Source organism: Octopus bimaculoides, chromosome 16 (assembly GCF_046866305.1).
Source record: "Octopus bimaculoides isolate indiv1 chromosome 16, ASM4686630v1, whole genome shotgun sequence".
Lineage (NCBI taxonomy): Eukaryota > Metazoa > Mollusca > Cephalopoda > Octopoda > Octopodidae > Octopus > Octopus bimaculoides.
Window position 1 is genome coordinate 5,492,279 of NC_142943.1, and position 16,999 is coordinate 5,509,277.

Here is a 16,999-nt window from a genome sequence, read left to right on the forward strand (position 1 = left end):
AGGAGAAGGCAAAAAAAAAAAACAACCTATAGTGGAGCCTCGGTTTACGAACACCCCTTATTACGAACAATTTGTTTTACGAACAATTTTACGAACATAAAATGTCTCGTGCGACGAACGGTGTCTTGAGTAACGAACACGTAAACCGGCAACAATGGTTGACGACATGCTCGGAATATCACTCGCTGTCTAACTTTCGCTCACTGCATATTCTTGCCCGAATTCACTGGGGAAACTAATTTTGGCTTACCAACATTTCAGGTGACAAACGGCCTTCAGGAACGAATTAAATTCGTAAACCGAGGTTCCACCCTATTTATTTGTACACATTTGTGAAATGGTTCAAGGGTGCAGATTTGTACGGAAGAGGAAAAAAGGTTACTGCGTGTGCATATGTATATATGTATGTCTATAAGTGTGCAACTGTATATCTTATTTGTATTAAAGAATCACTTCAGCTAAAGGCTCCGAGGAAGCGTAAGATGAAGCACTGGTACTCAACATTGGAGGAACGGTTCCTTATAGCCGAAACAGATGTAACCTAGTGAATGAGATTGCGTAACTCCTCTGTTGTTACTCGTTAGTGTACACACACGCGCGCGCGCACACACACAAAGGCCCAGTGGTTGGGGCAGCGGACTCGCGGTCGTAGGATCGCAGTTTCGATTCCCAGACCGGGCGTTGTGAGTTTATTGAGCGAAAACACCTAAAGCTCCACAAGGCTCCGGCAGCAGGTGTTGGCGAACCCTGCTGTACTCTTTCACCACAGTTTTCTCTCACTCTTTCTTCCCGTTTCTGTTGTACCTGTATTTCGAAGGACCAGCCTTGTCACACTGTGTCACGCTGAATATCCCCGAGAACTACGTTAAGGCTACACGTGTCTGTCGAGTGCTCAGCCACTTGCACGTTAATTTCATGAGCAGGTTGTTCCGTTGATTGGATCAACTGGAGCCCTCGTCGTCATATCCGACGGAGTACCACGACACATACACACATACACATATGGATACTGCATGTCTGCTTTTAAACCGCATCAAAATCCCGGTTGAGCTACACCCACATAGAATGCTGATACCTATCACAAATCATTTCTGACATAAGCCTTCTTCAATGCACTCATTGCAAAAATCAGAACCAAAACTGTTAAAAGTTGATGTAAAAAATTTATAAAAACAGTAGAGATAATGAAAGATGTAAAACACATTACGATATACAGGAACTGACATCCTCAGCTGTCCATCTAATATTGTCATGGTTTCGACACCATGGACAGCACTACTCAGTTTGATTACTTCAACACTGAATAATAGTTTGAATACTGTTTGGGAATTCTACGAAGAGGAGATAAAGCAGAAATTACACACAGTTGTATGCACATATGATACAAATATGGACGTGAAAATGGGGGAAAGATTACTCAATGCATAAAGTAGAGTTTATTTATTTATTTGAAGATGATGAATCACACTATCGTTACTCAGAGTTTGTTGATCTGAAGGATCTTTGAGACGATAAGGCAAAATGAAGGCAGTGTATATTGTTTCATATACTGAAATCATCAGTATATTTGTGCGACAGTCAGGATTCATTATCTGCATGTATGTGTATGTCTGTGTACGTGTGTGTGTGTACATGTACTTGTATGAGTAAGTATTTCTGTTTGACTTTTGATATTTCGTTGTTAAGACAATGGTTACAGATACACATCAGCTGTCTCTATACCATTTCAGAAATCGTTGCTCTCGTACTTTGCTTAATTCAACTTTCAGCTCGGAATTACTAACATGGGTCTTCTGGGAAAATTGTTTTCAAAAGACTGGCTTTCTATCCAGTGGTAGATGTATTTCTCAAACGCTGGATATACGAATGGATCTCTTTGATTCTTAGGAATAGTTACTGTCTCACTTAATCAAAGAGGAATTGCGGTTTCAATTTCATATATCATTTAAAAACGTATCAATTTTCTTCTGAAAATCTGCACCCAGAACTTTCCGCTTGAGTTCTTCATTATCCCGAGAAATATTTGGTTCCTCTGTTGTGCCAGACGCCAAATTATTTAGATTTTGGTCAACCATTTTCTCCAGTGTCCTCATACACATATCAATGTCTTCTGAATCTACAGTAAAAGTTCCTCGTCTACGAATTCTTGGTCTCTGTTCAGTTTCAGACAGAATCGTCAAATCTTTGCTTGGATCAAACTGGTTTTCTCTGCCTGGAATATTGTTGTTTCCAACCGAGGAATTTATTCCAGGAGAGAAATTTTGAAGAGGGTTTACCGAGGAGTCAACTCTGCTATTTATCGAAGTTCGATGAGAATTTTCGAAATTGTTACCCAATGTTTCCGCTTTAGACGAATAATTCCAAATATTTGAATCGGCCCCTGCCCCTGCTCCTCCTATCTCTCCTCCCACTCTTCCTTTTTCTGCTGATTCTCTACTTTTCCTCTCTCTTGGCTTTCTTCCTTCAATATCTCCTACGTTATTTCCCCCTCTTCCTTCCCTTCCAGAATATTCTCTTCCTGAATTTTGTCGAACCTTTCCTGGAGTACTGTTCGTATGTGAAGATTCGGCTGCTGCTGCTGACGCGAGTAGTGACGCTGATGATGGTAATGGCGGTAGTGATGTCGCCGACAGAGAGTTCGTAGAATGAGGCTGGTTGTGTCTTGGAGTATTATCGACAATGGTTGGACTGCTTCCCCGAATCGGTTGTCTTTGGGATTGCTGAGAGGAGTGGATTGGACATTTCTTGTCTTCCAGTGGACAAGGTTCGCGGCAGAAGGCCGCAAACTCACCATCATAACTATCGTGAGCAGGTGCCGCAGCGCCGCCGCCGCCGCCGCCGCCGCCGCCGCCGCCGCCGCCGCCGCCGCCGCCGCCGCCACCACGTCCACCTCCACCATCGCTAACACCAGTACCAACACTAGCACCACCAACACCACCACCACTAGCACCATCAACATCACCATTTTCCTTGTTATTCTGTTTATGATTCCGTTTGTTATTATTATTATTATTATTATAATTATTATTGTTGGTAGGTTGGGGCTCTTCAACTGACCTCACAGATACAGAAGAAACGGTCTCCGTTCGATTTTCTTCCTGCTGTTTTTCTTCTTTACCATCTTCCCTTCGTTCGATTGCATTAGAGCCCTACAAAAAGACAAAAGAAAAATCATATATATATATATATATATAGATATATATATAGATATAGATATAGATGTATAGTAAATAAATAAACGAACAAACACAAGACAAAAAAAAAACAACAACTCAAGGACGTGGTACATGTAAAGTATTAGCAGACGCTCAGGGAAGGAAAGAATGGTAGTTTTACGTTTCGAGCAACGCTCTTCTTCAGAAACAGAAGACAGAGGAGAGACCAAGAGAAAAGGAAGATTTGTCACAAGCATCGGAAAGTACAGTCACGAAAAATGAAAGCATCAAGAAATATGAGAGAAAGGGTATAACATTGAAAACAATCTTCACCTCGAGGAAAATTACAACACTAAGTATATCTTGGAGTAGAGTACAAAATGAAAGCTTGTTTCATCTAAGTTGACATGGTGTTATTTGAGAGAAATTCAGCTCTTATTTTTATCATCTCGTGTCATGGGATCGGGAACAGGTGGCGGGTATAAATGCATCTCTAAAATTTTGAGTGGGCAATATAAACGCTATAAACACCCTCTTAAAAAATCGGGTTTGCACCCATAAGCAAATTTCGTTTCCACACTTGTGTCTTGAGCAGCCATTCTGAAGTCCTCTCGTTGTTCCTTCGAAGTGTTATGGTTTCATAGTTTCTGAGAAATAAAAAAAATCTCAGATAAGATTTTATGGGGCGAAACCAGCATAACCTTATGATATCCTTGATTTCTAGTTTTATAATGATGTTAACTTGAACAGGACTGTCTTTCGAACTGGATGATCGATGAACACAATCAATAATCGATCGATGTATCAACAAAAAAAAAAAGTCACCATATCCTGTTGAATGTTGCGTTTTGTATGAAACAATAAAAGAAAGAAACCGATTTGTTAACGAGTCACAGTTGAATGCATGGATGGTCAGTGTTTAAAACTCCGGTTTCTTGGTTTATTTTTCGTTCTTCCGCAACCTACCGCATCCCAAGCATCAATGAGTTGTAACTTAGACAGCACATGCCAAAACTTGCATTAACTCTATCACTGCAGACTTGGAAGCCGTCACTAGCATAGCTAGAGTGTGTGCGCCCTGGGTGGCCCTTCAATTTGCCGCCCGGGAGCCCCCACGAAAAACTTATATTGCCTATAGCAGACCCAAAAATAGTGCCGCCCGGGTTGGACCTCCAACTCCGTGTCCTTATTGCTACGTTAGTGGAAACCGTTCGCCAATGACAGTAGTGGCTGTGTTGGTGGAGGAGTCACGCTAATCTTGTCTCCTTCAACCATCATACGTCAGAACCATCAAAAGTGACAACCATCATACGCTTCAGAAAAGCGATATCACAGCTTATATTCCTTAATCTTTTTGGTACCGACCCGTCTAGAGATCCATCCCAGGTTCTGTGATATAGACTTCCTGTTTTAGAATAATCTAAATTAAAATGAAATTTAAAATTTCATGCTAATTTATGCTCCGAACAACAGAATTAAAACAGCAAAATTCTTCACTTGGTTCTTCATCATTTCCAAAATTAATTAAAACAAACGCCAATGTATTTCAACAGAAATATGCTAAAATGGTTAACAATGATTTGAAGTTTTAACACAAGGCCAGCAATTTCGGGGAAGCGAATAAGTCGATTACATCAGCCCCAGTGTTCAACTGGTACTTATTTCATCGACCCCCGAAAGTATAAAAGGCAAAGCCAATCTCGGTGACATTTGAACTCAGAACGTAAAGACGGATGGATTTCTTCACTGCGCATATGTTGTATCTGTTCAACAGGAGCGTTAACGATATAGACCTCACAGACATCTGAAGGCCTGCGAGGGCTATGTGCAATTCAATAGCGACATAAATTGAGCAATTCAATAAAAAACATAAAGGAAATTAATTGGGTCACCAGACAATACGAATTCCCACACGGCTTTTCCCTATGGTGAAGACAATGGTGTCTTCTTCCGCTCGGATAAGCAATTAATTGAGTTTCCGGTTTGTGGAAAAGCTGATTGTCAATGATGACAACATCCAACTGCATCGTACTAATATAAACAAACATTCACGTGAATATACATAAAGATACATTTATACACACACACACACATACACACACACACACACATTCATATATACATACATTAATACATTCACGTGTGTGTATATATATATATATATATATATGTATATATATATATATATAGGCGCAGGAGTAGCTGTGTGGTAAGTAGCTTGCTTACCAGCCACATGACTTCAGGTTCAGTCCCACTGCGTGGCACCTTGGGCAAGTGTCTTCTACTATAGCCTCGGACTGACCAAAGCCTTGTGAGTGGATTTGGTAGACGGAAACTGAAAGAAGCCTGTCGTATATATGTATATACATACATTTATATATATATATATATATATATATATATATATATATATATATATATATATATATATATATGTGTGTGTGTGTGTGTGTGTGTGTGTGTGTGTGTGTGTGTGTGTGTGTGTTGTGTGTCTGAGTTTGTCCCCCCACCATCGCTTGACAACCGATGCTGGTGTGTCTACAACCCCGTAACTTAGCGGTTCGGCAAAAAGAGACCGATAGAATAAGTACTAGGCTTACAAAGATTAAAAGACCGGTGCTCCAGCATGGCCGCAGTCAAATGACTGAAACAAGTAAAAGAGTAAAAGAGTAAAGAGAGTATATATATATATATATATATATATATATATTTATATATGTGTGTATGTGTGTGTGTGTGTGTGTGTGTGTGTATGTATGTTTGTATGCGCATAAGCATATAACCATATGCAATAGAATCATATACACGTATATGTGTGTGTGTACATATACACGTATATGTGTGTGTGTACATACTTTTATGCCTATATGGTGATTGCTCCGTATTCACAGATGATTGCCGTCTCTTGTTACCAATGACATAATTGACTCACCGTCCGTAAACCCTCAAGTGACCATTTGGTCCCACTACAGATCTCCATAACTGTGCGCTTCCAACTGATTAGCTCTGCACACGTGACCACTCTTCCATTGCCATAGGGCTTTCAGCAGATGCAATGGCAAATGAGGTCAGCATAAAGAAACAACCGAACGTCATTGGATTCCAGCGATAATTTGTGGATTTGTGGATTACAACACAAATACTACACTGTGAGTCTCTAAGATTATTACCCAGTGACAGGCCGAAGCCAGATGATCTGTAATCATGTGAAACTGCGAGTTTTACATCAGAGTGTCCCTCTTACAGAAGGACGCTGTGGCAACAACTGGGAAGTTCTCACTTCCAGTGGTTTTAATAGAATAGCCGTTGACTCTCCTTTTATTCATAGCTATGTTTTACTTTATTCTCTCTGAAGTTCAATATTTCACTTTATCCTAAAGAACATATTTAGGTGGGGACGTTCGTGGTACAACGAAAAATTTTTACAAAAACTTTTGCAGGTACAATGTATAACCATTTTATTTCTTGAAAGTTTTAGTTAGCATAGTTTAATTCTTGTTCACCATCTTAACCAAAAGTTTAGCTTATAAGCACGTATGGCAGCACATGTCTTGACATATAACTTGGGGTGTGAGCGTTGACAGCTCAACCAACATATTAATTTGATCACATATTTACATGCCCCAGGAACTCTCTTAATTCAAGAAGTCTTGTCGCTTTGTTAGCAGCTAACTTGAACCCTCTTATCAACGTAAAGTTCAGAGGAAAATTACACATCCATCCATCTATCCATCCATCTAGAGGCGTGTATCAATCAATGCATGCGTTCATTCATGCATACGGACATAATGTCACCAAGTGTACTATTTATCTTTCTTATATAATTCAATACGATGATAATTATGATAATGGAAAAAAAACCCCTAGCTTTAGTCTAGTATTCTCTAATTCCGTAATTCTATTTGTTTTTATCAAACAGAATGGCGTTTGTTTAATCAATGTTGCACAACAGTTGAGAAATAGTTTTGTCTCTGTAATACTCAGTATACACACACACACACACACACACACACACGCTCTCTCTCTCTCTCTCTCTCTCTCTCTCTCTCTCTCTCTCTCTCTCTCTCTCTCTTCTCCCTCTCTCTCTCTCACACACGCATGCATGTCTATATCGATTTGGTATCAATTTTTTGCGAGCTTTTGAACATGTCTTTGATCTGATACATGCATCGTTTGACTGATCTGAAAAACGGAAGAGTCAAAACAGGTGCAAACATGTGTCTGTTCCTGCAGACCAGATAGTCATTTACTTTGCTAGAAACAACAGCTGAAATCACTAATTACGCACTGCTGCATAGAAAAAATGATATTCAACAAAATAATTAGAGATAACTCGAGCCCTAATACTCCGCAAATCAGGCGGGTGCCGCCGATACATGAAGTCCCTAGTCTTATCGCTAAAAGCATGAAACTAGGTATTAATATTTTTCGGTCGATAACTGATGAAGTATTAGGGTTCTGGTGATGTCCTACGTGTACATTTTGTAGTATTTAATGCATTTTTCATATACATACATATATATTAATAGTTATCGCTAGGCCAACATGGCAGTCCAAAAAATAGGACGAATGCTGCCATTGATTAGCTCCAAGAGGCCATCGCCTCTAGCTAGCTACGTGACGCACGAACCTGTGTCCATTATAACCTTCGAACAGGGGAGGTCAGCCGCTTCCCCTTGCTGGTCTGGCATCTACAGACTAGTTTCAGGCGAGTTGGGCAGCCAAATGTCAGGTGTGCTAGAAGAAACTCTCGAACAGCCAGGCCCACGTCTTCCGGCTGGTGTGGTGAGGTCCAGAGTCTTGCTACCGCACGTACGGCCTACCCTGCAGCTACCGTCTACCATTGCACTCAAAAGGTCGAGGACTTAGTAGAATGCAATTGTTCAAGGTGCCTCCCAGTGGGATCGAACCGAAGACCAGACGGTTGGGCAGCAAAGCCTCTAACCACAAAGCCACGCCAGCGTTCTACCCCCAGATTTTACAATTAAAATATTTTTTTAATAATTAATGATGTGAGGAAAAAGAGTGTGTTTATGCTATCCGACTTTGGTACTAACGATTTCACAAGGAAATGATCAATGGGCGATCAATAGCGTTGCTGTTTTCCTATTTCATTAGTTATGTGTGTCTGTGCGCATTTGTCTGTATGTGTGACATTATTGGAGATAGTGGCTGTGGTTCTCGACGACTGGGGCAGACAGATATTCATAAAGTTACATAAGAACACAGAGTAAATAGAGAGCAATAAAGCATGGTTATGATAAAGGAAATGTAGTCTATATTTCTTTATTGCTCACAAGGGGGCTAAACATAGAGGGGACAAACAAGGACAGACAAGGGGATTAAGTCGATTACATCGACACCAGTGCGTAACTGGTACTTATTTAATCAACCCTGAAAGGATTGATATAGTTATATATTATGGATATATAATTACATTATAGTGATATGCTAAATAATACATTATATCGATACACAGCTTCGTAAATTAGATCTATCTGGTAGGTACACAGAGTAAGTGGAGGCACAATGGCTCAGTGGTTAGGGCAGCGGACTCACGGTCATACGATCGCGGTTTCGATTCCCAGACAGGGCGTTGCGAGTGTTTATTGAGCGAAAACGCCAAAAGCTCCACGAGGCTCCGTGGTGGTGGCGAACCCTGCTGTACTCTTTCACCACAACTTTCTCTCACTCTTTCTGTTTGTGTTGTATCTGTATTTCAAAGGGCCATACTAGTCGCACTCTGTGTCACGTTGAATCGCCCTGAGAACTACGTTAGGGGTACACGTGTTTGTGGAGTACTCAGCCACTTACACGTTAATTTCACGAGCAGGTTGTTCCGTTGATCCGTTCAACTGGAACCCTCGTCATCGTAACTGACTGAGTGCCACAATGCATATATATATATATATATATATATATATATATATATATATATATATATATATACATATGAATGTATGTATGTATGTAGTGTGCATATGCATACATACAGGTGAGGCTAGTATATCTCCTAGATTCATTTCATTCTCCATAGTTCAGATTCCTATCTGGGATTTTAACTATTAAGTCTTGCTAAGATTAACCTCAACAGCCACAAAACAGCAACATAAGCATTAATAGCTGTAACGGCAGCAAGAAGAGCAGCAAAGACAACCAGAAGCAGATGGGTGCTGATGAAGGGGAACTCCGCCTCTCCGAAATATGGCATATACACACATTAGCCATTTTAATCTTCGATCTCATTGTTTACATCTGACGTTTCGATACGAAACGTTATAACCAAAAACTCAGTGCTGGTTAAAATTCCTGTAGAAATTAACAAAATAAATTAACAAAGTAAAGAGCACTGCTAACGCAGTAGAACGTGGTGTTGACTTATAAAAAAACATTTAATATACTTTATGGTATATTATGATTGCATAACGAAATACCACGTGCCTACAAGGCAACGAAATACCACGTGTCTACAAGGCATTAATGTCTACATACCAGCCCCAGGAATGCGTTTAATATGTAAATTGGTATATGCAATAACTTAATACCAGTGGCTATATAAGCAATGTGTTCAGAGGCGAGAGTGGGTTAAGTTGCTGCTGACGGAAGAGAAAAAACTCCGAAAATGGCATATACACTCATTACCTATTTTTGTCTTCGATCTCATTGTTTGTTTATACCTGACGTCTTGATACGAAACGTTGTGGCATGAAATCAGTGCTGGTTATAATTTCTGTGGAAATAACCTTAACAAACTAAGCAAACCATTATACGTAAGTTATCTCTATTTGTATCTTTTTACTTGTTTCAGTCTGTGGCCAGGCTGGGGCATCGCCCTGAAGAATTTTTAGTCGAATGAATCGACGTCAGGACTTACTTTATTGTTAAGACTCTTACTTATCCTATCTGTCGCTTTTGTCGAACTGCTATGTTAAGAGGTCCTAAACAAACCACCACCAGTTATCGAGTGGTGGTGGTGGGTGGGTGGGTGGGTGGGGGAGCAAATACAAACAGAAAGACACACACACACACACATACACCGGGATTTTTTCAGTTTCCGCCTACCAAATCCACTCACAATACTTTTGGCCGGCCCGAGGCTTTAGAGGAAGATACTTGCCCAAAGTACCCCACAATGGAGCTGAACCCGGAAGCCCGTGGTTGAGAAACATGCAGTAATAAAGAAACCATATCTACCTGTCACTCAATATTTTCATGAACAGCTAAGATTCTTCTTTGAAGGAGAACTTTTTGAGCCAGTGGAATATTATAGTCTTGATTGCTGTTGACAAAAGAGCCACTTCGAGTACGTTTGGATCGAGTTCGTAAACGTGGCTTTTCTACCCCTATATCGGTTGAACTTTCATTACTTGTACTAGCCCACCCTTGCCGTACCCCTTCAAAGCGATTTCCTCGCTCTAACGAAGTGCCCGCCATATTTAAATCGTTCGTTTCAAACCGAGGTACAATTCGACCAACGTCCATATTCAAATGGAAAGGATGTCCTGCTAAGTATGTACTATACACGGGCTGTAGTGGTTTATTATACGACGACGGGAAATCGTTGGATGTGAATGTATTTGTAATCAGTTCATTGTTTTGATGTAAGAAGTCCATTTCTGTTATGAAACTTGAGTTGCTGTCGCAATGTGTTGGTTCTGGGGTCGGAGTTCGTCTGGTATCATTCATTTCTTTGGTTATATGCGTGATATCAACACTTTCACTTGAATCCGAGTCATCCCAGAATTCAAAGGTTTTCTCAGCTCTATCAGAAGTCTGTGGAGGATTGTTACAAGGGTCCTAGGAATAAAAGTAAGGGTAAGATTTCACTATTTTCAGATCCCAACGTTTTATTTGTGAAATTTTTCTTTCTGCGTTTATTTTTTGTTTTTACTCACAAAACAAACTACTTAGAAAGATAGATTTCTTTGTGCTTATGAACATATGTGGATTTACATGCTCACATATATACACTCAGGAGAGAGACATTTTCAGTTGCAAGCTGCAGGATTTGTAATCTAAGCCCATCTTATCTGCCCTTACTTTTTGCCAGTTTAGCGTCTTCAAACACTAGAGAGTGTCACTCGTGTTGGACGAACATTTGTCGCGTTGACAGTTAATGTGTAGGCACATTTTCGGCCCTTTTTGCGTTAGCTAAGTTTCGGACTTACTGGAACCCAAATAGCCAGTGTACCTTTTTTGTCGTGGCGATCGCGGTATTACGGATGTCTGCAACAATGAAATATTACCATTTCCTTAGCTTCTTCCTTCGTTAGGGCATACAGAAGGTGTAGTATAGGAGAGAAAAGTTATGATTCTCTGATTATTCAAACAGTTTTGTACTTTGTTGTAGGTGGAGATTTGGTTTTGTCATACTATTGTATATCTTCGTCATTAGGGGAGGGCACGACAGGACAGCAATGCGTCTGTAATTTTAGCGTAGATGGTGGTCATAACCGATAACCAGTGAATAGTCAACATGTATTTGTACTTATGTATGTATCCCTGTTTGCATGTATGTATATCCCTATCTGTACGTAAGTAAGGCTATATATATATACATATATATATATATATATATATATATATATATATATATATATATATATATATAGATATATATATATATATATACAAATATGGGTATATATATGTGTGTGTGTATGCATGCATATCAATCTCTCTCTCAGCCTCTCTCTCTCTCTCTCTCTCTCTCTCTCTCTCTATATATATATATATATATATATATATATATATATATATATATATATATATATATATATATATGTATATATATGTACATATATGTGCATATGTAAATATATATACACACACACTCAACCACACGCACACCCACTCACAAATATATATTTCATGTTATGCTTGGAAACGATGCATGTTACCAGAATTTTCGACTCGAATAAAATACAACAAACAACTCCAATTCGTCGTCAGAAAATCCGTGCAAATGAAGTCAAGTCAGGCAAATTTCTAATGGCATCAAGTTGTGTGAATTATGATAATAAAAATAACGAAGAACTGATATTTTCAAATCATTTAATACGTACGTTGCAGGTCATTATGTAATATGAAATAGGAATACATCTCTTACGCAAGACTTTCTTCAGTTAATACATTTCAAAATTTTAGGATGTATTAGCTGAGGAAGATCTTCATTCAACTTCGGGGTTGATAAAACACTGGGGTCAATGTAATCAACTCGTATGAACATATATATGTATATATATGTGTGTGAATATGTGTGTGTATGTATGTGTGTGTCTGCGTGCACATACATTTATACTGACTATTAAAAGGCTGTTGGCTCTCTTCAGCTCTTAGATCACGTTTGCGTTGTTAGCCCGTTTTTACACCATCATCTGTCAATTTCCGTTGTCAGATGGTCGTGTTATGCAAACAATACCCCCCTACCACCATCATTTTTATTTCAGGAACCTTGTACTTGAAAGGATTCTTGACATCCTCCCGGTCAGTGATGTGGGTCAGTAAAAAAACCGAGGGGTTTAGCAGTGTTAACGGATTTTTGTTCCAGTTCTCGATGTAGTATTGATATTTTACGTGAATCAATTCGACAAAATATATCGATATAACCAAGTAAATAAATATGTGTAAAATAAACACTTGAGGAAACATCAAAGTAGACGTTATCAATGCATTAAGTTGCAGTTATGGCAACCAGATCGATATATACCTGTCTCTGATCGAATTGATTTGTTGCTATATACCCGCTGATTGTTTAAAATCCCGCTCCCTCATAGAAATGTAACTATATCTGTTCTGACTGGATTATCTTATCTAACATATATTACATTATGTTGTGATGTATTCAATTGTATTATATTGTAGGTACAGGCACAGTTGTGTGGTATAGAAGTTTGCTTAGCAACGCCGTGGTTCTGCGTTCGATTTCACTGAACACCACTTTGGATAAGTGACTTACCGTAGCTTTGTTTGACCAATATATATTGCGATCAGAATTTGAAAACGGAAACTGTGCAGAAGCTCTCACATATATTTATTGCCCACAGAGGGCTAAACATAGAGAGGACAAACAAAGGGATTAAGTCGATTAGATCGACCCCAGTGCGTAACTGATACTTATTTAATCGACCTCGAAAGAATAAAAGGCAAAGTAGACCTCGGCGGAATTTGAACTCAGAACGTAATGGCAGACGAAATACCGCTAAGCATTTGGATCGCGTTCGCGTTCACGTTGTTAACTCGTTTTAACACCATCATCTGTCAACTTCCGTTGTCAGATGGTCGTGTTATGCAAACAATACTCTCTACTACCATCATGTTTATTTCAGGAACCTTGTACTTTGAAGGGTTCTTGACATCCTCCCGGTCAGTGATGTGGGTCAGTAAAAAAACCGAGGGGTTTAGAGGAGTTAACGGATTTTTGTTCCAGTTCTCGATGTAGTATTGATATTTTACGTGAATCAATTCGACAAAATATATCGATATAACCAAGTAAATAAATATGTGTAAAATAAACACTTGAGGAAACATCAAAGTAGACGTTATCAATGCATTAAGTTGCAGTTATGGCAACCAGATCGATATATACCTGTCTCATCGAATTGATCTGTAGCTATAAGCCCGCTGATTGATTTAAGTCCCTCTCCCTTATTGGAATGTAACTATATCTGTTCTGACTGGGACAGATATAGAAGAACTTTACTTTAATGGCTGAAAAGGGAGGTAAGCTTTCTCATCATCTAGGCATAGCCAGATCACCTGGTTTCGCATTTTTTAATGCCCCTCAGTGACTCTCACCCAGCCGTCCTGGGTTAAACTCAGCTCACCTTGTCAGTTCCCAAGTCAGTCACGAAAATAAAGTGCTTCTTGTGGCTATGAGTTGGTTTTAACTCTTATTTCTAGCAATAGTGGTACTGAATAGTGCCCCTAATCACATTATTGACGTATATAATTCTGCCATCTGGTTGTAAAATTGCGAATAAGCCACTCCAATTATATATATATAATTGGAGGGCCAGTTTTTTTTACCCTTAAATTATACAGCAATAAGAAAATGGAGGGGATCAAGAGGTAGTATTCATCAACTTTGAGACATTATATTATGCCTATATATTTATAAAAAAAAAACAAAAACAATTATAACAATATACATACATGTATAACATATTATGCTTTACATATATAACATATGAAAATATCAGTAATTATTAAAATATATAACGTAGAGCATAGAAAGTAGGAGAGTCTCTTACAGCTGTAAGAGACTATCCTACTTTCTATGCTCTACGTTATATATTCAGCTAATGATTATAATGTTTTGAGTTCGATTCCCAGCGGCACTCTGTGTCCTTAAGTAAGACACTTTATTTCACTCAACTGGCAAAATGGCAAAAATGAAGAGTACCTGTAATTCAAAGCGCCAGCCTTGTCACATTCTATGTCACGGTGAATCCCCTATTGAACTACGTTATGGGTACGCATGTCTGTGGAGTACTCAGCCACTTGCATGCTAATTTCACGAGCAAGCTATTCCATTGGTCAGATCAACTGGAACCCTCCTCGTCGTGCCCGACGGAGAGCCAGTTTAATTTCTTTGCCTTTATTCACTGAGATTATTTTATATATTTTCCATTAATCTTGTAATTCATACAAACGCTTGAAGATTGGACACCAATGTAGTTTCAAATCAGAAAGAAGTCTATCTTTTTACTGATTTCAAAAGACATTATATAGAAATTACAGTGTTAGTCGTCACATGCAAGTAACTTTATTAGAATATTTTTGCTATCATGTATAATATCAGAAAATATAGCAGACGTACGAGTGGGTGCTGAAAAGTTAGTGATTTTAAAAGTATCCCGAAAGGCTTAGTTGGAGGCCCAACCTTCCGAGTTCTTTTACAGGGCTTAGAGAAACTGAAGGACTGTTGCAATAAGTTTGTGAATCTGAGAAAGGAATATGTTAAATGAAGTTATAATTAATTGAACTTCTTTTTATCCAAATCCAGGAACTTTTCTCTCTCTTACTATATTCGTTTCTACTCTAGGGACAAGACCCGAAATTTTGGGGGAGGGGGCTAGTCGATTAGATCGACTCCAGTACGCAACTGGTACTTAATTTATCAGCCCCGAAAAGATGAAAGGCAAAGTCGACCTCGGCGGAATTTGAACTCAGAACATAAAGACAAAGCCTTGAAGTCTTGTATCTTCATCAGAAGTCTTGTACCTTCATCAGAAGTCTTGTACCATGATTTTTTTTTTTTGAGGCTCAAGACTTTTCATACACCCTCCCCCCCCCCCCCCCCCCGCGTAGGGAGTTATTTAACAGTTACTTACCCCTGAAACATCTTCCTTGCCGGCTCTGGTTGTCGTGGGGAAAAACTGTGCTTCCTTCACGTAGAATATAATGGAAAATAAAAAGCAAAAAACACTTTTAGTTTAATACGATTGATAACACAAACCAAAAGAGAAAACAAAATTCCCTGTTGTCAAATACTATGGATCTGAACTAGTTTTTTGACTTGAAGAATTCGAAAATGACATCCATTTATTAGCACCAAGTCAAGATTTTAAGTAACTGGATCCACAGAATTTCATCGTGTTTTTTCTTTCAGTAAAACAACTTATGAGCAACAAGACCTAACATACAAACACAAAAATTGGTTTTTTGTCAAAACCAGAATGTTTACTTAAAATTCTACAGAAATATTAGTAAAAATTTCTACAGACGAATTATATCATTGTGTCATTGTGTTTATCTCCTGACCATCGCTTGACAAACCCTGTTAGTTTGTTTACGCCCCCTTAACTTAGCAGTTCGGCATAACACACAAAAAAAGTACCAAACTAAGAAATAAGTACTAGAGTCAATTTTTTCGATGATATTCCCCAAAGCACACTCCAGCATGGCCGAAGTCCAATGACTGGCACAGATAAAAGATAAAAGAAGGTATGTGTGTATGTGTGTGTGTGTGTGTGCAAGATATCAATTGTGTTCAGACCTGTGGAGTGTTGGGCTACGTTCGGTTTTAAAAATGCGCCAGACACGTTGTAATTATGACGGCGTCCCTACTGATTCCTTTAGGAGTTGAGGACCCGTGGATGGAAGATGAGAGTACTGTATTTACAAGCAATATAATGTACTTGCACGCACACATACACACACATTCGTATGTTTTGTAAGCCTAGTACTTATTCTATCGATCTCTTTTGCCGAATCGCTAAGTTACGGGGACAAAGACACACCAGCATCAGTTGTCAAGCAATGGCGGGGGGACAAGCACACACACACACACACACACACACACACACACACACATATATATACACGACAGGCTTCTTTCAGTTTCCATCTACCAAATTCACTCACAAGGCTTTGGTCGGCCCGAGGTTATAGTAGAGGACACTTGCCCAAGGTGCCATGCAGTTGGACTGAATCCGGAACTATGCAGTTGAGAAGCAAGCTTCTTACCACACAGCCACGCCTGCGCCTATATATTAATTTCAAACTTTGGTTGAAAACCAGCAAGTTCTGAAGAGAGGCTAAGTCAATTACATCGACGCCAGTGCTTAATAATAAAGGGAAAAATCGACTTCGGTGCAATTCAAACTCAGAACGTAAAGACGGACGAAATACTGCTAAGCATTTTTTCCTGGGGCAGTAGCGATTCGGCCAGCACGTAGCTCCAAGGGAGAGTTAAAACTTTACTAACAGTAATCCTAGGTTTCCAAACTGCCTCATTGCACCTCATTAGGCATTATGTCGCACTTCTCCGAGATTTAGGGATTTCGTTTGCATTTATTCACCAGAAAAAAAAAATGGAAAGAAAAAGAGGTGGCTCCTTA

The 16,999-nt window shown here is 39.2% G+C and overlaps 1 protein-coding gene across 3 annotated transcripts in view; it reads right to left on the minus strand.

Moving 5' to 3' along the window:
- Window positions 1–1,430: 1,430 nt before the first annotated feature.
- Window positions 1,431–16,999, minus strand: part of LOC106883296 (uncharacterized) — a 19,846-nt gene continuing 4,277 nt past the window's right edge. For 2 of the 3 annotated variants that reach the window (XM_014934253.3, XM_014934254.3), the window contains exons 3-4: window positions 15,491–15,544; window positions 1,431–3,149 (exon numbers count right to left, since the gene is read on the minus strand). In XM_014934253.3, the coding sequence (XP_014789739.2) occupies window positions 1,935–3,149; window positions 15,491–15,544 (1,269 nt within the window). In that variant the 3' untranslated portion in view covers window positions 1,431–1,934. Of the gene's footprint in view, window positions 3,150–10,349; window positions 10,953–15,490; window positions 15,545–16,999 lie in introns of all 3 variants that reach the window. The other variant, XM_014934255.3, reaches the window with a different exon arrangement.